Genomic DNA, 23,933 nt, shown 5'->3' on the forward strand with positions numbered 1-23,933 from the left:
CATTGTAATCGCTTTGGAAGCCATATAAAAATAGGCTCTGTGCTTGGCTAGAGCTGTGGCTGGCTGAGCATCGTGGCAGCTTTAGCTGTCTCTGTATGCACCACGGGGACACATGTAGCTCCTGATAGTCCTACTGCTGCTGCACCTTCACCACTGTGCTGTCGTTGCAGAAGGATGGCTGCCCTATTGACATGTGTGTATACCAACATGCAAGCCCTAACAAAAACTTTGAAGGGAGCTCCTCTAAGAAGGCAGGCTTGGAGATAGGATCTCCCTCCATAAGCATCACGTTCCGTTTGGGATCTAACATACTTTGAGGAAATTAACCCACAGAAAGATACGGGTTCATCAGAGATTCCCCTTGTGTCCCCGTGGAGTAAGAGATCTTTGCCCAGGGCTTAATGCACTGTTGCTGACCTCTGATACCTCTAACTCATTTCTTGGCTACCTCCTATGAGTAGGAATCCATTGAAGCAACAAGTGATACCTCAAGCACTCAGCATTTTGCCCACACTGTAAGGTTTGTCCTTGTCTGACATCCCACTGTGTGGATGAGTAGTGCCAGTTCAAAACCCCCAACTGGGAATAGTTTTTCATCTTTCTCTTTTAGTCACTCTGAAGACATGAGTTACGCAGGCCAAAGCAAGCTGCTTGCCTGCCAACTCGAGTGAAGAGTTTCTCTTGTTGATTTGCTGCATTTTCTCCACAAACAAGAGTGGAAATGTAATGAAAAATGTTATCAGCTTGTCAAGTTAATTGTCTATTTCAATACGAGGATTATTATCTGTTACTAATTAATGTAGGTTAGATGATTCTAACTTTTTTTGTCTTATTTTTCAGTGAGAAGCTGGATGGAGAAGCTGAAAGATAAGGTAGGAGGCTCAGTGCTTCTCTCAATGACTTCAAAAGCAGAAATAGTTTTACTTGCAGGAATAAATAAGCTTTTGCCAGTGCAGTTTGTTATATCTACAAAGATGATTGAGAAGGGGTTTAACATTTCCACTGGCAGACAGTGAACCAGCTGCTGCAGTTGTGTAGATTGGTGTCAATCCACAGCGTATTGCTGACAGGTAGCTAAGAGCAGAACGAAATGGGGTGGACTTCTCTGCACCAGATGGTCACCTTCTCTTCTAACTACCAAAGTTTTATTTTATTGCCCTCTTTTTTATTGCCCCCCACCCCTTTTCTCTTAGCCCAAAGCTTAGCTCTGGCTGTGTGCCACAGCATCTCCTCAGGGCCAGACCTCTCCTGCCCCACGTGCGGGAAGAGCTGCCAGTTCCTGGAAGGAGAGGGAGTAAACATAGGGCAACTGAAAAGATCCCAGACCCTGAGATCTCTCTGACATTACAGAGTGGTGGTATGTGGAATAATGAGTTGTACCAGCCACAGACTGATAAATTTTCAGGCTCTGCTACCCTAGGGCAAATATTAACATTTTGAAATGATCATGAAACCTTCCAAATACTTTGTTGACGATGGTGAAGCAATGAAGCTAGAAATGAAGTGACAGGAGTGCTTCAAGACAGTAATATTTTGTGGCTTAATAGGGCTTAGAAACTCTTCAATAGGATCAGAGACAATACATATAAAAACACAAGGAATGGAGAACTCTGCCCCCTGACAACCCATAGAATCATCAGATGGATGGGTTGGAAGGGACCTTAAAGCCCATACAGATCCAACTCCTGCCATGGGCTGGGTGCTCCCCACCAGCTCTGACTGCCAGGGCCCCATTCATGGCTTTGGGCACCTCCAGGGATGGGGCACCCCCAACCTATTCCAGTGCCTCACTGCCCTCCAAGTAAAGAATTTCTTCTTATAATCTAAGCTATTCCCCTCCCTCCCCCCTTTCAGTTTAAAGCCATTCTCCCTTTTCCTATTTCTCTCTGTGTAAAAAGTTTGTCCCCCAACAGGGCTGAGTTTGAGCAGATTGTCAGCCAGTCAGCAAAGCCCTCCCTCGTGATCCCTACCAAATTTCAGCAGCACTAAATCTGAAAAGAATGAATGGGTCCTGATGATCCAGGACTGTGGAGTGAAAGGGTTGAGGAAGGTTTGTGCCCAGCCCTCGTTGAGTTGGTTTTCTGCCCACAATAGGAAGGAGGCATGTCTAGTACCAACTTTGCCCATAGCAGAGCATCCTGGCCTGGGATTCAGCCAGAGCGAGCGTTGCAAGGACAGAGAATGGTTTTCCTGACAAAGGTAAAAAGCAGACACTGAGACTGTGTGGGTGCCTGGAGGGAATGCAGCATGCACGTGTGTCACCTGCTCACACCAGAGCTACCCAGCAGCACCACGCGAGCTGGGGGGCATCATGTGCCTTCTATGTATTTCACTTTGTTTCTTGCTGGCTCCCCTTTTATTTCCTCACAAGGAGGGTGCATGTTCCAGCACAGTTGCTGTGTGGGGTCTGATCCTTTGCAGTGCTGGTGTAACCAGCTAGTGTGCACTGAAAAGAGAGACATCTCCCCCCCTGTGGGGTATGGCACTGGGGAAGGCAGAGCTTTCATCTTGCTCATTTTCCTTAGCCATTTTTCCTTCAGAAAAGCCCAACAAAACCCACCCCCCACCAGCAACCAAGTGCTGATGAACCAATCCCACGTTTCCCCCTTTTCTTTGTTGTCAGCACCCTTCCCATGTGCTGTTGGCAGAGCCTTGTCATAGAACCGTAGGACATCCCCAGTTGGAAGGGACCCATAAGGATCATTGAGTCCAACTCCTGGCTTCACACAGCACTGCCCGAAAAACAGACCCTATGTCTGAGAGTGTTGTCCAAATGCTCCTTGAATTCCATCAGCTCAGGGCCATGCCCATTGCCCTCTGGGGCAGAGCCTTTCCCTGATATCGAGCCTGATGTTTCCCTGCCCTCTCTGCCAGGAAGGTCATGGTGAGGGATTGGAGTCCATGATGAAATTTCATCTTCCCTGTGGGCAATGGGTGAGAAAGTGGCTTCAGAGCTGCCTGCAGAATGGAGTTTGATATCAAGCAAATGCCAAAGCCCTTGCAGGTTTGGGCCATGTGATGCAGGAGGGCTGGGAGGAGAGGTCCTGGAGCTGGTTCACAGTGCAGACATTTGAGGTACAGATCATTGGTGTGGTTGTTGGGGAGGGCTGTAAAAGGGCATGGACTGAGCAGGTTGGAAATGCTCATGGACAGACTGGAGAGTTCATCGTATTAAAACCAATGATTTCTAATGCAGAAACTCAGCTGGACAGCAGCTAAAAAGGTATTTCCAACCTCCCCTCGCCTCCTGTGCCAGCAGCACTGTTCCCAGAAATAGAACTACCCACGCTGCACTAATTAGGTCACCCGATTAAGGTGCTTTAATTGCCTGGTGGAGGTGCAGGCTTTTTGTCATGTTCTTACCTCCTTTCTCAGGAGCTCGGGTGCCACATGTAACTTCCCTGCAAAGCACGGTGCTGAGCAGGGCTGGCTTTGCTGGGAGGCACTGCAGGATGCAACCCTGAGCCCTGGGATCCAGGCATGAAGGTATTCCTATTTAAAGAGCCCAGCAGGATCTGGAGGGGTTTGTGAGAGCCAAACAGCCCTTGCTAGCACCGTGTCTGTCCCAGATAAAAACAGTTGTTTCCATTCTCCAGATAAGCATATGAATTGTGCATCTGTCCCTCCGCAGGTGTAAAATCTATTCTGGGTGTGTAGATGGGGAAGGGTAAAGCTGCAGAGAATGAAGACAGCACTGATAGGACGTGAGCTGTACCTGCCTGCCCTGCTCCACTGAGACCCCAGTCTGAGCTAAGTGAGGATGCTGTAGCAATTTGGCACTTTAAATCTTAATTTTCATTTAAACAGTAAAGTAATAAGCACTTGGGAATATTTTCCAGAGGATTTCAAATGTTTCTGTATTATTCACGCTATACATTTCTTTTAAATTGGCATTAGAAAGTCTTGGGCAATGCAAACATCAGGATAAAAACACTGAATTAGAGCTGCTATGCATCTGCTCTGCGACAAGGCCAGCTGCAGGTGGGAGTGCCCCCCATCGTCGTCGTCCTGCTCCAAGTGGCCCCTTCCCATGATGTGTGAACAGTGCAGGTTTTGCATTTCAGCTCTTTCAGAGACCCAGACGTTGTGTCCCTGGAAACAGGTCTCATCCCATGTCGGTGGTGATAAGGTTTCAAATAGAATGAAGTGTAAGAAAAATGTGGGGTCGTGTCAGTCCTGGGCTGGTGGAGAAGGACTCTGAAGGGATGCTGTTGTGAGTGCTGCTCAGCTTGTCTCTCTCCCACCAGGCAGGGTACATGTCGGGGATGCTGGTTCCTGTAGGAGTTGGGATAGCTGGAGCCCTCTTTATCCTTGGAGCACTCTACAGCATTAAGATTATGAATCGCCGAAGGAGGAATGGCTCCAAGAGGCATAAAAGAAAGGTAGAGCAACTGCCAGGGAAGGGAAAACCCTAATCTGTCCCTACCATGTTCCAGTTTACCATCTTGGTTGCAATCTGGTGTTGGAGGGTGGTTTCTCTGGGGTGACATGTGCTGGAGCTCCCAGTTGGAGTACTGGGGGAGCAATCTGGATGCTGCTCCTTTGAGTTTTGTAGGTGGAGCTCTTTAACATTTCTTTTTTTACCCCCAGCAGAGGGAATTTAACAGCATGCAAGACCGAGTCATGCTCCTAGCCGACAGCTCTGAAGACGAATTTTAAATTGAACTGCAGTGCCCTTGTGATATCCAGTGACTTGTAAAAGGAGGGAGGGGAGGACAAGAAAAGAAGGAAGGAATTCCTGCTGCATCGCTGCTCTCAGCCACCCCAAACACCAAGCAGGGGTTGGTACCACCCTGTCAAACCAGCATGCTATGCTCTACGTGCTCTGCACAGTGATGTTTGTTTTGGTACAGTAGTGAGATTTCACATTCACACCTGCAGTGCATCTCGTTGCAGTGGGAGCTGATCTCTGTGGATGATTATTTCCCCATTATCCTGGTGTACTATTTCGGTCCTGGCTGGCAGTAATCTAATCGTAACAATAGCTCTCACCTAACCTGGGAATGGAAATCTTTACTGTGAATGACTTCTGTCCAATTTGTTAATTTTAAATGTTAACATTACCCGAGCTAGAGTTCATTAGTGCTGAGATTAGCTGCTCTGCTTAATTAATGAATTACCCACTTGGACTGTATCCCTCATCACCTGAGAAGTGCCCGAGTACAGTGTTGCTGATACAGTTTAAAGCACATTTTTATGCTCTTTTGCCCGATTCCCAGCCCTTCTTTTTCAACCCCTGCCTTCAGCTCTGCTCCTTGCTTCTTGGAAATGCACAGGAATGGCCTCAACACTTGATTCACGACAACAATTTTAGTCCATTTTCAACCAGCACCGTCTGTAACAGCACAAGAAATACCAGCGCTCACGTACTGATGGATAGTCTTGCATGGATCCCTTAGCTTTTGTTCAGTGTGCAGGTAGGTAAAAGGAAAGGCAGGTCAGAGCTTTCCTCAGCTTCTGCTGCCTGTTTGTAGGCCCTACCAGTGACTGCTTGGCCTCTAACACACGCATTCACGTCGAGTTGGTGGTGGGGCACGTCTCCTTCCCCAGCTGCGAGTTGCATTTTCAGGCCCTGAAAGCTCCGTGGATGGCAGAACCTTTGGAAGATCTGATGGGTCTTGTCTCTGTGCCACCAAACACAAGGAAGGCACCAAAAGTGGTTGAGCTGCCAGGGTGTCACGAGGCCCCTGGCTAATGGGGGGATAGCTGGAAACCAGCAGCAGCCCCAGCTGGAGGCATGGCATGGGGAGGCAAGCTGGTTGAGCTGGGAACTCTTGGCTATGGGGAATGCAGCTGTAGGACAGATGGCTGTGGAGGGCTGTGGAGATGGATCCTAATGGTGCTGTGGGGTGAGGGCAAGCTGTCTGCTGCAGAGAAACAGCCAGCATCTGACACTACTGGACTGAGCAGGGGAAGCTAGTGGTGCTTTGCACAGCCAAAATAATAACAAAGGGCTGTATTACTTATCTCTCTTGCCACTGTTGAAGTGACTCTTTAATCTTGCATTTATGCAAAATATCTGTGTTTCCAAGCTGGAAATCACTGTTCTGTGAGGAATCATCCCTCATACAGAGAACGTCATCTGTCACAGAAGGAGACTCGGTTAGAGAAATGAGATCAGACTGAGATGAGTCCCACTGAGTCTTTGAGGAGGTGTGAGGGAGAGGTGCATGAGGAGACCCCATGTAGGACTTCATCTCTGATAGATGTGAAAAGGCTGTCAGGTTGCTGAGGATAGATATAGCTGATGGTAAACATATGTCTTGTGGACATGTGAATGGGTTTGTGTGGTAGAAACGAGATCCAGAAGAACACACCAGAAGAGTCTGTGAGTTCTCTTCTCAGAGGGTCCTCTGGATATTAAGTCATCAGATTGATGTCCAGTTCCCAGGAGGCAGCGCTGTTCAGAGCCCAGGTACTTTCCTGCCGGCCTTCCCCTCCCACCCAGTGAGTCACTTGGAGAAGGACCCTCAGGACTACCTGTATTCATAGTGCTGCTACTGATGCTCGTCTTCCAGTCCCGGAGCTGTGTGTGGCCCTTGTGCACTCATCCTGCTGGGTGGTGGGAAGCAGGTCGAGGGGAAAGCCATCAGCATGCCGGGCAGTGTCCACTCTTTTTTCTGTCCCTCTAGGACAGGATCTCCCAGCCAGGGCTGCACAGTGCTTGCCTCTCTCCCTTTTCATTCCTGCAGCTTTCATCAGGAAGATGTTGCCTCCCCGGATCTCTCAGCAGCTGCTGCCTGGGAGCCCGTTGTTAAGTCCCTACCCAAAACTGAAGTCTCTTTCTTTTCATCACAAGAGGTCAGTCCAAGCTAAGAACTTCCCTTTTGGACTCACCTCTCCTTGTTTCCTTCTCATTCCTGTCTCTTTTGGAGCCTGAAGGTGCTTGGAAGGTGTTAACAGCCTGCTAGCGTTGCTGATTGTCCAATCTTGGCTGCTGGGCTTTTGGGAATCAGGAATATTTTCCCTTGGGCTCTTTGATGACTTCTTCCTGGCAAAGTGGTTGCAAAGACCAGTGACTGGCCTTCCACTCCAGTTTGTATGAGATATCTTCAGTGAACTGTGTCTCTTGGGTACAGCACCAAATGGATTGAAAAGGCTGGTGGAGAGGCAGCGTGGCCTTTCATTGTGCTAATTAATCCTCGGTTTGGGAAACATTTTCTACAGTGGCCATTTCTTCTCAGTCCCCGACACAGGGAATTTAAATTAAAGGCAGCACGGTCTGCTAGACAAAACTGGTGTCTGAGGGCACTGAGTGGGTGACCTGGTGTCTCTGAGAACCACAGAGTGGGTGGCTGTGATGCTGGACAGCAGCTGTGCCACAGGTGAGGATGCCATAGTTGCAGGTATCTGGTTGTTCTAAAGGTACAGTGGGACAAACTGGACAAGCAGGAAGGTTGTCGCCAAATGGGATGTGCGGCCAAATGGGATGTGCAGCCAAATGCACAGCTCAGTGTTGGTTCTGGCATCTCTGCTTTAGCCAGATCTGTGGATAGAAGGGCTGCCCAAAGACTTTGCTTGTGCTTCAGCTTCAAGGCCTGGCTCTAGCTCTGACCCCCACTCTACCATGCTGGGTTTGCTACCCTCAGACATGGTGCCTTGACTGGGAGCTACTGGTTGGTGGAAGCTTTCTGTAGGCCAACTTCTTGAGTGGCTCAGCAGTGTGGAGATCCCAATCAATGTCCCTTTGAAATAGAGGTCTTTAACAGTTACTTCTGTCCAAGAGCCTGGATGCTCCCTGTTTCTCCCAGTTCAGTTCTTTGGGAGGAGGCAAGAGGGGCGGCCACAAGCAGCCTTAGGTCCCAGTGAGACTTCCAGGAACTCTTGAAGCATTGACAGGGTTTTCAGCAGTTCCTCTGATGTCAGTGGGATTTCTGCAGGTCCTTAAAGCACAAGCAGCATTCAGCTCTTTCTCCTCTCATCCAAGATCGGTAGATTTTGGACTGGGCTCTTAAAAATGTGCAACTCTTGCAGTTAGATTAATTTGCTGGAAATTACCAGATTGCAGGTGGGATGGGGAGAGGGTTTCCAATGGGAGCTGAAGCTTTGGGTCTCTTAAAGCTCTGCTGGTTTGATTTGCATCCCTGCATTTCTGAAATAAACAGCCCAACAGATTCTTTTGAGAAATAAAGGAGATGAAAAGCAGATGAAGTGTCCTCTGACCCTGCACGCTCGGTGCTGGGTGATATGAATGTAGAGGTGGATTGTGCCACTGCTATGCAGCCTGAGCCCCATGCAACAGCACAGCTGCAAGGATGACTTCGCTGCAGCAATAATCCTCTCCTGACTTGGCACAAGACATGTACCTCGCCTCTGTTTTCCTGTGAATGTTTGGGATTTCTTGATAGCACAAGCCAGAATTCACTGCAGGTGACACACAGCCCTTCCAACATTCACAGCCCTATCTCCAATGGGAGGAAGCCTGACCAACAGCCCTTGCCCTGATGAAATGTTCCTGCACTCCACAGCTGCTGATTTTAATGGTGTCTCTAATGCCAGGTGTTCACCCTAGATGAGGTTCCTTTGGACTGCACTGCTCCATAGAGGGATATTAGCAGTCCTCGTGCTTTCTTGTGGTTTTCAGTTTCGGACGAGACCAACTCCTCATACTGTAACTATGGAATGTAGCACTTTGTTAAAGTAAAACATTGGAAAATAAAAAGCTGGCCATCATAGCTGACTTGAAGCACCTCGTCTCCCTGATCTGTGGTTCATCGCATGCTCTGTCTCTCAGGTTAAGCTGCCAAGGGATTGCTTGGAGATTCAAATGTTGCACTTCTGTATTTGGTGCAAGGATGAGAGCTGGGCTTGCAGTTGGATGCACTGAGGAGTTTCAGCCTGGTATGTTTTGGGTTGGATTTACCTGCAGGAAGGTGTTGGCTTTGGGCTATACTGAACGACACCCAGATTCTTCTGGCTGGGCTTCCAGGAGCTGTAAGGGGACCCACCACTGGCATGCTTGTGATGTAGAACTTACAGCCAGAAGCTTCCTTGTCCACACCAGGACATATTTTCCCCATCCAGTGTGACCAGTGAGCCAGGGCCTGTGCACAAACCTTTCAAGACCTCAGTGATACATCACAGGTGAGCCTGCAAGTCTCGGATGCAGGTACAGTAAATGTCTCCTGGAAACGAGGCTGACTGCATGTGAATGCTGTCTCATGGACTTCCGTGGACTTGTGATCTGAGCAGACGAACCAGAATGCCCAGGAAAGTCGTGGATGCCCCATCCCTGGAGGTGCTCCAGGCCAAGTTGGATGGGACCATGGGCAGCCTCATCTGGTGCCAATTTAGTGGTTGGCAACTCTGCCTGTCATGAAGGGGTTGGAACAGGATGATCTTTATGGTCCCTTCCAACCCAAGCCATTCTATGGTGCTATATATATACTCAGAATGGGCTGAGAGATGGGATATGAGCTGGGTTTATAGTAGCCTCCCCAGCCCTTTTTTAAGGCATCCTTGCATCATTGCGTGGTCCAGGTACATGTCCTGAAGACACAGCAGGACACCCGTCCCTTGCTGGGCTCCATCTCTTTAAGAGGACCAGCAAGAACTGTTTGTCCATATGTGTGTACCTTCTCTTATGAAAAATGGTTCATTCAAAAGAAACAGCTCCCAGGGAAATGGCCACTTGGGGACTGCACCAGCACAGCCTTTGTTAATTGGCAGTTGCTAAAAGCAATCTGTGTATTCACGAAGCTGTTTGCTTCATTGCTGACTCGTTTCCAATGAAAAACAAACGAACAAACAAACAAACAACAAAACCTACTGAAAGAAGATAACCAATGACATTCCCTCTGCCCCCAGAGTTATATTCCATAAGGATATCCATGCTCACACTGCTTTGCTGTGAGCTTCTGCCTTCCATCCATTAGGTCTCCTCCCACAGTCCCTGACTGCTGGCTAAGCCCTGGATCTGAGGAGAGAGGGCATGTAAAAACTCTCCACAAGAAAAGGAATTTAAAGGGGAGGCCTATAAGAAAAAGAGAATCATAGAATGGCTTGGGTTGGAAGGGATCTCAGAGATCATCTTGTTCCAACCCCCCGAGAAAGACACAGACAGACTCTCTAGCAGAGTCTGCTGTGATAGGACAAAGGGAAATGGTTTCAAACTGAAAGAGGGATGTACATTAGATTTAAGGAAAAGGTTTTTTATGCTAAGTGTAGTGAAGCACTGGCACCAGTTGCCCAGATCAGTGGTGAGTGCCCTGTCCCTGCAGACACCCAGGTCAGGCTGAGTGGAGCTCTGAGCTCCTGATGGAGCTGTGGGTGTCCCTTCCAACACACACAATTTTATGATTCTATTAAAGCCACCTGCAGTTTGAGTCTGGGGCCACATGGGCAAGGCTGTCTGTGCCCTGATGGAGGGTAGGAGCTGGATATTCCCAGCATCACCAGTGGACCTGGCTGCTGTGGTCTGCTTGGCTGAGCAAAGCCCAAGGTCATGCTGGTGTGGGGCTCAGACTGTCAGTCACACTCACGATCAGCCAGTAGGCTCCAATCCACACAGAGCAGCATGGGCAGCCCAGCTGGGTTTGTTTTAATAAATGGAGTTTGGAAGGACAAAACAAAAGGCATAGCTTGCCCCGGGCTGGAGCCTCCTGTGTGCTCAGGAGCTGCGTGGTGCCCTCCCAAGGGCACAGGAGTAGGAGTAGGCACTGTCTGCAAGGAGAGGGTATGGCTGTGAGTGGGCAGTCAGCAGGGGTGGTGATGGCATTGCGTTCAAGAATCGTGTAGGTGTCGCACGGAGGGACATGGTTTAGTAGGAAATATTGGTGATAGATTGGTGTTGGACTGGGTGATCCTATAGGCCTTTTCCAACCTTGGTGATCCTATGATTCCACGACTCCTTGCCCAGCAGAACCATTTTCACCTGTGAGTCCCTTCTCAATAACTGCTGGGAACACAATGCTCTGCTGTGTAGGCAACCGAGTGGCTGTGTGTGAGTGCTCTACAACACCTATATGGTGAGATATATACACACATACAGAGAAGTTACACCAGTGTGTTGCATACACACATAACGACATGATATTTGAGACACATGCTTTTCACATGTTGTGATTCACCCCAGCTAATGGAAGGCTTACATTGGAGGAGGGATCCAAAGCAAGCACTGACTGTCGTGAGCAATGAGAGGATGAAGGAGGCTGCTGGGAGGGCAGTGGACTAAAGCAGAACACAAGTTGGGATGGTAGACTTGAAAATCCCTTCATGGATCAGTGGGAATGAGCTGTGCCCCCCTACACCATCCATAGGGTGCTACAGAGTGATGTGCAGAATGCGTGTGTTCAAAACAACTGGAACTGCAGTGCTGCAGCCACTGATGGCTGCTAATGAACTCATTTTCATCTGAAGCAGAGGAAAATGGAATTTGGCGATGAGGAGAAGGCTGATATTACCAGGGCTTCACCTCACTTCAGTTTTAATCTTTTTTTTTCTTTTAACGGAAAACAAATTGCTAATATGGCAGAAAAAAGGAGAGAAAAAACCTGCAAAAATGTGGCTGTGTTCATATAAAAGGATATCCAGGAATAAGCCTAGGAAAATTCAACCATCTGCTATGATGCTAGCAAAATCTCCATAACAAAATCACTTGCTGATGTCAGGTTGTAGTTTAGGCCGGGGGTTTTGTGATCCAACTAGTCAGAACTGTGGCTTTAATCACAATTGAAATGTGGGAGCTGAAAATCCTGATTTGGAATAATTGATGTTTTCATGTTTATTTATTTTGGTGGGGCTCCTTCGTACTGGTCAGTGTGCCCTTCAGAACCCATTGATTTGCCTTTGAAGATGTCTGCCACGGAGCTGTGCTTTCCATACTGGAATTTACCCTGTGCTTATGAGCACTAACTCAAACAATCTCAGGGCTACCAATGTGGGTGTTGTTTTTTTTTTTTTTTAATTATTCATATTCTGCATTTTTAACATTTAAAAATAGCAAATTATGCCATTCTGACCCACTGCCTGATTGGTTTTCCGTTCTGCTCCACTCAGATACAGCCTGAAACTCACCTGCCCTGCCCAGAAATTGGATGTTTGCAGAAGTGGGAGGGAGCTGGACTGCCTGCAAATGTCTGGGGATGGCTCACTGTGACAAATCCGTGTTTAGAGGTGCAAGGAGTCGTGGTTTGTGAGCTTATCAGCAGCTAAGCAACCTCAGTCCTTGTGTCCCACGGAGACTCCTGTAGCATGGTTGGGTGGGGAGAGCTGGAGAGGAGCAGATATTGAATTCAAGGCACAGCTGTGGCCAAGGAGAACTAGATGAAAAATACTCTGTTCTTGGGTTTAAATGAAAAGGAGGGAGGTAGTAAAATGCACCACTGAGGCAGGGCTCCAAGGAGAGAAAGCTGTGCTGGGTACATAAAGCTTATTTATGGCACGTGGACCAAATCTTTGGAATAGGCTTTATGGAAACAAATCCTGTCTACAGAGGGCCAGTGAGGCCTGTGGTCAGTGCAGAACAACAGGACTTCTAACCTGTGTTGCCAAGAGTAATTGTTTTTGATGTCAAACTTAATCTAAAGGATGATATTTAATCTCCTCCATAGAGGGTGATACACTTCGTCGCTAAATGAGTTTCTGGATGTGGCTACTTCTCAGCTCCAGGGTGCTGTTAGGGGGCAAAAATTACAGGGATGATGCTGTATGCTTTCATGCCTTCTCAGCCTGGAGAAGAGAAGGATCTGGGGAGACCTGAGGGCGGCCTTTTGGTCTCTAAATGGGGGCTGTAAGAAGGAAAGGGACAGGCTCTTCAGCAGTGTGTTGTGATAAGACAAGGGGAAATGGTTACTATCTAAAATAGGGAAGATTTAGATGGGATATAAGGAAAAAGTTTTTTGCAGTAAGGTTGGTAAAGCACTGGAACTGGTTGCCTGGAAAAATGTTGGGTGCTCCATCCCTGGAGACGCTCAAGTCATCCCTGTTCGTTTCAGGGGGTGTGGACCAGATGGCCTTTAAAGGACCTTTCCAACTCAAACAATTCTGTAATTCTCTGGTTCAACCAGCAACACAGAAGACCAGAGAGATCTTCCAGGAACAGACCAGGAAGGCACACAGCATCCCAGCACTGACCAAAATAGTTCAAAAATAGTGAACTCAAATAAATACTGCATCTGGGAGGCAAGTGATCTGTCCACAGACAGGTGAACAGGAAGAGGAAGCTGATGAGGGCCCAGTGCCTCACCTCATTTGTGCAGCAGAAAGCTGGGTCTGTCTGAAGCAATGCCCTGGGTTGTGCCATCGCACAAGGGTCACCATCATGGTCCCTGTAACCTTGGGGAGTCCAGCAGTGAAGGGTTTCTGAGGTCTTCCTGTGGGGTGAGGGCAAGGGGAGGTGATGGCCCTGATGCCACATGGAGTCCAGCTCACGTGTGGACACGGCATCCTTTGAGCAGCATGGAGCTTGCTATGCTGTGAACTTCTGCTGGTGGTTCAACAAAAGAACAGCTCTTTGCAAATTTATCTCCAAGTTGAAGGGATGGCAGAAGTAACCCAACACACCCTTATTATACCCAAAATAGGGCAAAGAATTATTAAAGACTCATCAGCAGTGGGTAAGCTGGTAGACACATCCTAGAGAAGAAATTCCTCTAGAATTGAAACTGAAGAATGTGGTTTAATAGCATTAAAAACAGAAGGCTAGTAAAGGGATTTGGCTACACACAGGCAGCACAGCATCTATTAAAAATGAGCATTTAATTGGATATTTGCTTTGCAGCCAGCTTACTTGGCTTAAAAATATATGGTGTTGCCCTGAAACACTGAAATGATCCAGTTGGGTGCAAGAAGGATATGAGGCAGTGAAAGCACTGAGCTAGAAGCGACACATGCTTTTGAGTGTGGACTTTCAGGAGACAGGAAACAAGCATCTTAATATTCACCATTTTCATTGCAATAACGTGCTCTGAGCCACACTGGGGTCTATGGATTGTGTCTGCACATCTTAATATGCTGATGGTTCGACTTGATGATCTAGCAGATCTTTTCAGCTTCAGTGATTCTATGACCCCAAATATGTCAGAGTTATAAGCATGCACTGCTTGGGAAATTCATATGGGTTAAGTGCTATTGGAGCCCGAGAGTCTGCATAGGAACTCCTTCCTAGTGACCCCAGAGCAAGAGAAATCTTGAGCTGAAATCTCAGAGCTCAGAGTGAGTTGTTTGTAAGCTCCACTGCCATAGCAAATCCCTGCCCAATACCACTTACTAATTGAAGTTTGGTCCACTGAACATAGGACATGGGAATGGAGCAGAAGCATTTTAGGCAGTGATGGATACCTTAGTGTGGGGGACCCAGGCCTGGCTCACTGCAGGCTGCTGCTCACACACTGTGAGACTGCTGAGTGGTCCCCTAGCAAATTAATTTCACCAGCCCCGTGCCTCAGTTTCCCCCTTTTTAAAAGGGAGAGTGGCTCTATTGGAGCTCTGTTGCAGGGAAAGGGGTTGTTCCCCACTGGGAACACAGTATCAGAAGACAAAAAGGGTTTTCTCTACAGTTCTCTCCTTCCTCTCTGAAATACTGAAGAGTCCAACAAACATACTGAGCAAAGATTAATTTTCTTTTTGCCTAAAGCTTATAATCAGCTTATAGGGAGAGTGCAAGGTGCAGAATGCAGCACCTCCAGCCCCACACCTCCCACACTGCCTTTCCTCCTGAGCAGAGCTGGAGAAATAGATGAGACTCGGGCACAGCCAAACCCGTAATCATTTCTCCAAGTTCCTTTGCCCATCTGGTTCCACTCTGTGGATCACTTAGTGTGAAGAAAGCAATTTTTTTTTGCCTTTGATACTGAAAGCAGTCAGGAGGATAATTGGAGTCTGGAAGGTGCAGCAGCTATCGAGCAATCTCAGCCCTTGCAGACCTCTGTTGCACTGAACAACTCAAAGGAGAGTTACAATTACTTCCTGGTGACCTGGACAATGATTTATCTCGAAACCACGTGGAATAAAATCTCTCTGATCTGTTTTGTTGTGATTTTGATCTTTTTGTGCGTGGGAGTGGCTTTCTTTGCTTTAAGTTTTCCTTCTGTACCTGATCAGAATATGCCGTATCTCAGATTAAAGGGAGACTTTCTTTTCAGACACCGTGAGGAAAAGCTGTGCATGACTTTTGGTTACTCTGACCTTTACAACAATATCCCTGATGAGAAAGATGTTGTTGGTGTGCTGGTATCCTCAGCAGCTGGATGCAGAGCTCAGAGTGTCTAATAAAACAAAGCAGCTAATTTAGTGGATCTTTTTGAGCTCCTTTCACAGGGGAATGATGATTCAGCAGCTGGGGACTGTCATAGGCCAAGCAAAGAGGAACAGACAGCCCATGGACATGGCGGAGTCACCATCACTGGAGGTGTTTAGGGGAAGAGGAGATGTAGTACTTAGAGACACGGTCAGTGGGCACTATTGGTGGTAGATGGATGGTTGGACTCGATGATCTCAGGGGTCCTTTCCAACCTTAATGATTCTATGGTTCTATGAGACCACAGGATCTCAGCTGCTCCTCACACACCTTGCCCTCCAGACCCTTCTGTATCTCTGTGACCCTACTTTGGATGCTCTCTAATAGCTTGATGTCCTGCTATTGTGCTCCCCAAACAAGATGGACTACCTGAGCCAAATGGAGAGGCTTCTTCCTTTGTCAGCCTGGGATCAGCTTTATTTTGGCTCAGATGCCACCTCAAATTGCTGGCTCCCAAACTTCTGCCTGGAGCAGTAGGCTCCAGTGCATTTCTTCACAGTACTGAAATGGTATGAATTCACTGGAAAGAGCCGAGCTGTTCTAAAGGACATTTTCTGTTCTTAAGTTGACATTTTCTGCTCTTTTCATAAAATATAATAGCACATCACAGGCTGCACGAGAAACACTCCCAGCAAGTGGCAGTTCCAGTGATGGGGAGGATCATGCTTGTGATGTCTCTTTGATGCTCCTCTCTATTAACAGAAGCTTTTCAGGGGAAAAGGGAAGGCTGTACAAAACCCAATCTCCCACTGTTTCAAGGCAAGCCAGTCCTTTACTCAGCAGTGCATCAGAAGTGAGAGCCAAAGACTTTCTGGGTCTTGTGTGGGGAGCACAGCCCTGTCCTCACTTCCCCACCTTACCACTGGTAGATCCCAGCAAGGGATCCTATCCCTGCTGGTTCTGGGGTAGTGGCTGCTGTGGGATCCACCACGGTTTTGGGTGCATGGAGCCTGATTCATTAATGTAATGGTTTATTTAAAAGCACAGTCATTAAAGAAAAAATATTAATGCCTGCAAGTTGAAAGATCTGCTTAACACATACAAAAAGAGGCATATAACTGCCTGCAAAGGACACGATGTCCACTAGTAGCTATAGAGTCCATAGATCAAACACTGCCCTGACCAACTCTGCTCTGACAGCTGATCATTTCCCTGAGAGCAAGCATATTAATTTTTTCGTTAAATACACTTGTGCCTTCTCTGAAGGCAACTGGATCTCTGCCATAGACTTTGGCAGAATTAAGATGCGCTCTGCCTGTGCCTCCTTGCATGCAGCATGCTGCCCGGACAGTAGGGGTGATGCTCCTGGGCAGAATGGGCTGTGGCACTGACAAAGGCACAGCTCTCAGCTGGTTTCCAGCTTTCTAGCACCTTCCAGCACACAAGTCCACCAGCAGCTCAGACCCAACCCTGCTAGCATCCCTCTTTAGAAAAAAAAAACCAAACAAGCAAAGAACATTCACTGTACTTAAGAGTCCTCTTCTACCTTCACACTTTATTAACAAGCACAACTGTGATGGAGCTGATGCAATCCACACCAGCAGAGAGCCAGCTGGATGTAGTTGTCCCGTGTGCTTAATAGGCAGGTTGTTCTGCCCTCACCAGGAGCTGGGTGAGTAGGAAAGTGCTTAAAGAAGTGCAGGGTGTGCTGGTGCACAGCCAGTTCTTGTTCTCCACAAAGAAGAGCTGCAGCTGATCTCTTGGTTTCCAGGTAAAGTGGAGGTGGGTTTTTACAAGCTCTTTTTTTTTTTCCTTACATCTGGTAAGCTCTTAGAAGCCAATCTCTTTAGCTCAGAATAAATGTAGCTCTGTTCCATCTTGTTGACAGAGCTGGTCTGAGATAGGAGATGAAGAATGAGAGAGAAGGGAAGTTGTGCCCTGTAAAAAGCTGACCTAGAGATGACTGCTGCACCTTGGCTGCAGGGTGGGCTGCAAAGGGAGCTTGCATTTGTGCTGTCTCCTGTAAATCTTGTGTTTTCAGATAACTTCTAGTGCTGGGCTCCCACCCTGACTCAAAGCATGCAGCTATTGCTTTGCTATGAGGCAGGTGCTCACCAATATGTAGTCCAGTTCCTTATCTGAGGGGCTCTTGGAGATAGCAGGCTTTACTGAGACTGTTGTGACAGGGCAGTACTGCTAGTTTAATAATTTAATATCCTTCTAACTTGTCGAGATCTGTGTAGGCATGTGCTGGCACAGAGATTTTATATAATAGCTAGCTTAACTGAGTACATTAGGGGATGATCCAAAGCCAGATTCAGGCAGTACAGCCCCCTTTCCCATGTGCATGCAAATTATCTCTGCTGGCACTTCCAAGTGGTCTTTGGCTCGAGCTTTTATGACCAGCAGCAAAGGGAAGGGTATCTCTAAATCTCTGTATCTCAGTTTGTGCCATTCAAATCGGAATGCCTCATGTGCAAAGCCCAGGGGCTCCTTGGTGATTAAGCTTCTGTTCCTATTAAACATCAGAGGCTGCTGTGCTTGAATACCTTGCTTGAGCTGCACCCTAAAGAACAGTCCTAAGTTACAGGCTTCTCAGTCACTGAGACTCTGTGTTGATAGTCAGCCTATTGCCTTTATTGCAGAGAGGAAAATGAGTCCCTGTTTTCTGATGTTAATGGTGTATTTCCTATAGGGTTCCCTTGGTGGTGATTAACCACACAGAGAACACCTCCAAGCCCATAAGGGGCCAAAGCATCAAGGAGGATCTGTTATCCTTGGGGATTTTCAGTCCTCTCTGATGGAGGGAAGGGACTGGGGCATGAGCAGCCCCTGGGCTCTGTGGTTTAGTGGTAGTGCTCTATTTTGCACTGAGAGCTGATTGCAGGTGTATATTTTCTAAGTTTCCTATATGTTGTGTAATTTTCCAGACATTTGGATTGTCTCTGTGGAAGAATAACTGGTGCAGGCTCCTTCATTCTTTCCTCTGAATGAAGTGTTTTAATAGCTATGGCTGCTGGGCTGTGGTGGCTTTTGCCAGGATGATTGCTGAGCAGTCCTAGAGGTAAAAATGTGGGGAGGTGCACTTTCAACCAATATTTCTGAAGGAAAAGCAGTCCTAGAGAAAATGTCTGGAGTGAATGCTTTCACTTGGGTTCCTCAAATTGGATCTCAACGGTTACCCTGTCCTGCACAGTGATTAGCAGCTCCTCTTGAAATTGCCTTGTGTGGTGACCATGTTTTGAACGTTCCTGTGGTGGGAATATCAGCATTAGTCCTTCATGTGAGTTATGAACAGAGATGAGTGTGAAAGGAGCCTGAAACTACAAGCCTTGTTGGACAGGCTGTGTAGCTTGGCCCACCTTGGCCTCCATATCTTTGCCCTCAGCGTTCTCATCTTCCTCATCCTCACTTTCCCTGGGGTGGGAGCAGCCAGAGGCAACTCTTCCAGCAGGACTGGCACAATGCATTTCACCAGGGCTGTCTACTTAAGAAGAGCTTCAGAAGTACAAGATGGTCTTATGAGTGTCTTGAAATTTCCACTTAAATACACTTTTGATTAATTGAGTTAATGTGATCTTGAGAAAGAAAGGATTCTATTTTCCATGGAAAATCTCTCCATCTTCAGAAGATGGCTGTGGTGTGCACAGCCTCTATGTGGCAGCTCTACCCTTGGTTAAAAGCCTTACAGAAGAGGAGACCAGTTGGCCTAAGGGTCTTTCCTTTGGCAGAGTGTGTTTTTCTGTCTATGATGGAGAAGAGAGGCTGAAAATGATGATGTTTTGTCAAGTGAACACATTGGCATTTCAAGTCACTGCTGCAGAGCCTATGCCTGATTGTCACAGCAATACAAGGTAGTGGTGATTTGTTATGCTGGACTGTTTCCCATAAGCTGCAGCAATATTCCTGGTGTTTTCCTCTTCAGAATGATTGGAGTCTCTCACACTGGGGTTCTGCTGCAATAACTCCAATGAGTTCGCAGCACTACTCGTGACTGCTTTAGGTTAAGTAAAAGGAGACTTGGCTGCAGCACTACCAATGTGTTTCTACTAAGCAGCCTTAGGGCTCAGTTCTTAATGGAAAGGAATGCCATTATCTGCATCTTTTAGATGGAGGGAGCAAGTCATGTTTTGGTGGGGATCTTGTTAAAAATCACTTGGCAGAGGTGGAAACAGTTCAGTGCTCTAGCTGTAGACTGCGATAGTTAACATGAGTATAAAGATGGAGGAAAATCAAGTTGATAGATGTGAAGTAGCATTTCTGTACTGAAGTCCAAGCAGCCGTAGCAGTTAAAATCAGTCAAAGATTGCCTTTATTCAAATGTATAGTAACTGGAACAGACAAAAAACTACAAATAGGTTTTCAGAAATGTTGTCCAGAGGTGGTTATGTGCTGTGATGATTGATGGATTGAATTCTTAATGCTCCCTTTGGGTTTACTTTAAGCTGCTCACACTTATTATAGATCTCCTATATTTAATTTTGTTATCAAGTTAATTGTATTTTCCCTAAGAGCTCCAGCAGCCTGCTGTGTATTACTGTGTCTGTGCCAATGAACTGCTCCACTTATTGGCTAATAACTGGCTGTACAATTTTTTCTTTACAGATGCAATCTCCCTAAATGTTTCAGATAACATGGTCTGCATAAGTATTCTTCTGGCTTCTTATTTGGCTTACCTTACTCTGAGCACTGCAATGTGTGGAGTTACCTAAAGGTTTAGTGCCCTTTTTTCATGTTTACTAACTGTGTCTGAGCTCTAAATATCAACTTTCCTGGTTTGTGAAGGTTTGTGTTATTGCTCCCATTTGTTCACAATTTATGTGAACCCAAGGCTGAGAAAGATGAGCTCTGTCAAGCTGTGCCACGCAGGTAGAGAAGAAGTGTGAAACTTTTTTTTTTCTGCTTTAAAATTGGAGATCTGGTAATGCTTTTTTTTGGTCATTTCCAAATGTTCAACCTTATCATTCACAGCATCAACTGCTGATGCAGATACAGCAGCACTTGTGGTGTTGTGTCCAGGCTGGTCTGGCGTGATGTGCACACAGCACTTGCTTTCCTAGAGAAATGTGTGTGGTTGCTGGGTAGGAAGAGCATGATGGGCTCTTGTTTGAGGTGCCCAGCCTGTTGCCTTCAGCATCTCAGCTGTGACTAATATGTTCAGTTGAATTTCATTTTCCCATGCTAGTAAAAACTCTGATGCTGATTGGAGAGCTACCATAAACTCCCTCTGTGTGCATTGCTATAATATAGCTCTTTCCTTTCTTATTACTTATGTGTTCCATCATTCCCCAGACAGTGCTGGGATGTGCTAAATGCTTTAAATCTGCACAGATGGTCTCTGTGGAGGATTTCATTTGTTGGAGTCACTGCTGGAGAAGCAAAAGGAGCAAGAAACTCGTGGCCAATGTCTGTGTGGGATTACTCTTCCCTTCCTTTAGAAGAAGTAGCTGTCATTTTTGTCTACCCTCAGATAATCTGTAGACAAAGCCTTTCAATTCGCATCAGGCACGCTCAAGTCAGAGTGTAGCTATCACAAATTGCTCTCTGACTTCAACCGAAGCTACTGAGAGTTGCAGAAGGCTCCATCCAGATTTATTTTGTCTTATATCTTGATTTTGACTTAAATTGTTCTGATCAACAGATACATTCACCGTGGAAAGAAAAGAGCCTGGTTTGCCTCCTTGTACTTTCTTTTTGTGGGTGAATGAAGGTCTGGACTCACACTGCTGCTGAATGTCTGACCTTCTTTTAGAGAGCATCCTTCTCTCTCTCTCTCTCTCTTTTTTAATTAAGAAGATTATTTGCATGTCCAAGCCCAGCTAAGTACCTTGTTGTCCACTCTTGGTATGGAATTCATTGTATTTTAAGAGCAATAGATTAATCCTAGACAGAAAAAAGGTCATGTCCTAATACCCTATGTGGAGCTTTTCTGTGCGTGCTGGTGTACCTTTGAGGATCCAGCCCCAAGTCCAGGCAGATCCTGGAGCAGAAATGAGACCTAGAGACAGACTGTAGCAACGAAAACCATCTCCTGGTGGTGTTCACATCTTTCTGGGTGCCAGTTTCTGGAACCATCCTGATCTTCCCTCTTCTTGACTTTCTGCATTCCTGATAACACATACAGCATCGCCTCCACTCATCACTGACTGCACATCACCCAGGGCAGACAAAACAGAGCAGCTCCTGCCTGTAGCTTGACAAGGAAGCTTTGATCACTCAGACAAAATCAGGGTTAAAATGGAGCTCAGAGCACCTCCTCCCCCATTGTGCTGTCTCCTATTGATGTTGTTCCTTTGGCTGCTGGGTGTGATCACTGTATGCTGCCACTTGCCCCCAACACAGGGCGTCCTGCAGACAGCAGACTGGAAGGGGCAGGCCCTGGGTAGGAATGCTAGCAGTCCTACTTGGGTCATCTGCTAGGATTTTCCTCTTGGGTGATGCAAAGCATCAGCTGGATGAGGGTCTGCATGGAGCTTGTCTGGAAACTAGAGGTCCAGTGGTGCTCCTGACCACCCAGATTCTGCTCTGATGGAGTTGGCCTGGTAGGTGGAGTGGCTGGCTTATTCCTTGTAGGTCTGACACGAAACCCTGCACTGAATATGAATCATTCTCAGCTGAGGCTGCTGGCAATCTCTGCCTTCTGGAAGATGGAAGTAAAATGCTTCTGAATGCAGTGGGATGGAGAGTTTGCCTCCCTTTGTTATAGGACTAAGCTGTGATTTGAGAGTTTGCATACTCAGATGATGGGACGCATCCTGATAAGGCTCTGTGTAAGAAATTTTGGAGGTGTTTAAAGAGGAAACATGGGTTTTCTTTTAAAGGTAGCTAGCAATGATGCTTTGCACTATCACCTGTCATACACTGATGATGAGGCTGGGGGAGTATTTGCCTTCAGGGAAAGCTGATTCACTTGGCTGTTAGATTTGCAGGATCTACAAACCCACAACCTACTTACAAAGGAAATAAACTCTTAAGGCAGTTTAATAAGCTGAGGCTTTATATGAAGAACAAGTCACCCCAGTATTCCCCACCCTGAGAAATCTCAGGGAGGCAGGATTGATGGTGCACATGGATGGGGGAAGCTTCCTGGCCTCTGCTGTGCTTCATGGGTGCATCTTTGTTTTCCAGCTGTAGGAGCCTGAAGCAAAAGGAGTTGAAATTTGGCCTAAAGTATCAGCCAGAAGTTTCCTCTTAAACAAGTCATGGAAATTGTCATGTTGCTTTCAGAGATTTTTGGAAAGGTTTGTATTTAATCTTCTTCCAAGTACCTACTGGGCTCTGATCCAAAAAGGTAGGGATGTATTTATGGCTGTCACTGATGCTCCTTCTCTTCAGAGGGGGAAAAATGCAAAGCAAAGCACAAGTGATAAAGGATCTTTCGGTACTGAGGTGATAAAACAGACAGTAAATACAGAGCAATGCACTGTTACAAAACACTCACAAGGTTAGCAACCACTCAGAAAGAGATGTCCAAACAGTGGCATCACCTTTGAAACACTTCCAGCCTCAGCAATGCTCAACAAGGAGAGCAGCGTGGGAGTGATCATTAGACAGGAATAAATAACAAATCAGAAAATATCTTGTGGCTTTTCTGCAATGCACAGTATGCTTGCTTTTTGTGTTGTGTGCAGTGCTGCTCCTGTGCCTTGGAGAAGATAGGCAGACCTAGGGAAAGGCACCTGCACAGGGATTTGCCAGAGCCAATTTTTAACAGCTGGTTTGGGTATGGGGTGTGTTTTGAGTAGGAGGATAAAATACAAACCTGGTGGCACAGACAACATCTAGCCTGGCATTTCTGAACTCCTTAATGCTTGACCTTGTGACCTTAACAGTAATGAACTGGATTCTTGATGTAATAAATTGAGAGGGTAGCAGCAGAAGTTTCAGAGAGACAAAATATCCCCTTGAAATGGAAACGTTTGATTTATACCACAATGAAATAGCTAGCAGGGAGGTAATTTATTACAAACAGAGGAAAGTGACTGGAAGGCCTTATCCTTCACGCAGAGTGCTTGGAAATACTTATTACTGTTCCAGCTTTCAATACAGTAGTAGTCACAGCCCTGGGATTAGCAGGCTTATTTCTTTTTGGAGATTAGGCTAACAAATGTGTCAGTTCCACATTACACTTCAAGCAGAAAGCCAGCACAGCCCTGGCTGCACCAGGAGAAGTTTTCCTGCCCTGCAGTGTGACTTCTGCCCAACCCTGTTGCTCTATCAGACAACATAAGCCCTTCTGTAGGGCTGAAAACCTTTTCAAGGTGATTTCAGTGCCCCACGGAGAACACTGATGGTTTGGGATTTTTTTTTTGGTGGTGTTGTTGTTGTTTTGTTTTGTTTTTAGCAAATAAAAATACTGGGATCTTGAAGAAAAAGACTCATCCTGTGAGAAGGAGTGGAAGAAAATTCATCACCACCAGACAGTCAATGTTCATGGCAAGTTGCAGTGCTTTAGGAAACAGGAAAAAAAGCACTACAATTTAAAAACAATTTATTTTGCTAAAGGCAGTAACAGCTGGCTCCATTCCTGATGAAAGATTTAGTAATTTCTGTGATGAATAGCAAATATTCTTGATGTTATCCAGGTCAGTATTTCAATATGATGGCTTGTTCTGGCTGCAAAGTATGTTGGTTGATGCTGAGGTTTGACAAGTCCTGTTAGTTATACAAGTCAGACTGATCATGTCGACATCAAAGACCATATTTAAAAGACACCAACATGTTATGTAGGAGTGTTAAGGGAAAAAACAGACTG

The 23,933-nt window shown here is 46.5% G+C and overlaps 1 protein-coding gene across 1 annotated transcript in view; it reads left to right on the top strand.

Moving 5' to 3' along the window:
• The window catches only part of ARMH4 (armadillo like helical domain containing 4), a 39,649-nt gene extending 34,782 nt beyond the window's left edge, over positions 1 to 4,867 (top strand). Inside the window, exons 5-7 of the mRNA XM_065747874.1 lie at positions 841 to 872; positions 4,248 to 4,382; positions 4,591 to 4,867. Coding sequence (XP_065603946.1) covers positions 841 to 872; positions 4,248 to 4,382; positions 4,591 to 4,659 — 236 coding nt within the window. The 3' untranslated portion in view covers positions 4,660 to 4,867. The remainder of the gene's footprint in view (positions 1 to 840; positions 873 to 4,247; positions 4,383 to 4,590) is intronic.
• The last annotated feature ends 19,066 nt before the right edge of the window (positions 4,868 to 23,933 follow it).

The sequence above is a fragment of the Cyrtonyx montezumae genome, unplaced genomic scaffold (assembly GCF_038088225.1).
Source record: "Cyrtonyx montezumae isolate F1298 unplaced genomic scaffold, pur_monq_1.0 scaffold_10, whole genome shotgun sequence".
NCBI lineage: Eukaryota > Metazoa > Chordata > Aves > Galliformes > Odontophoridae > Cyrtonyx > Cyrtonyx montezumae.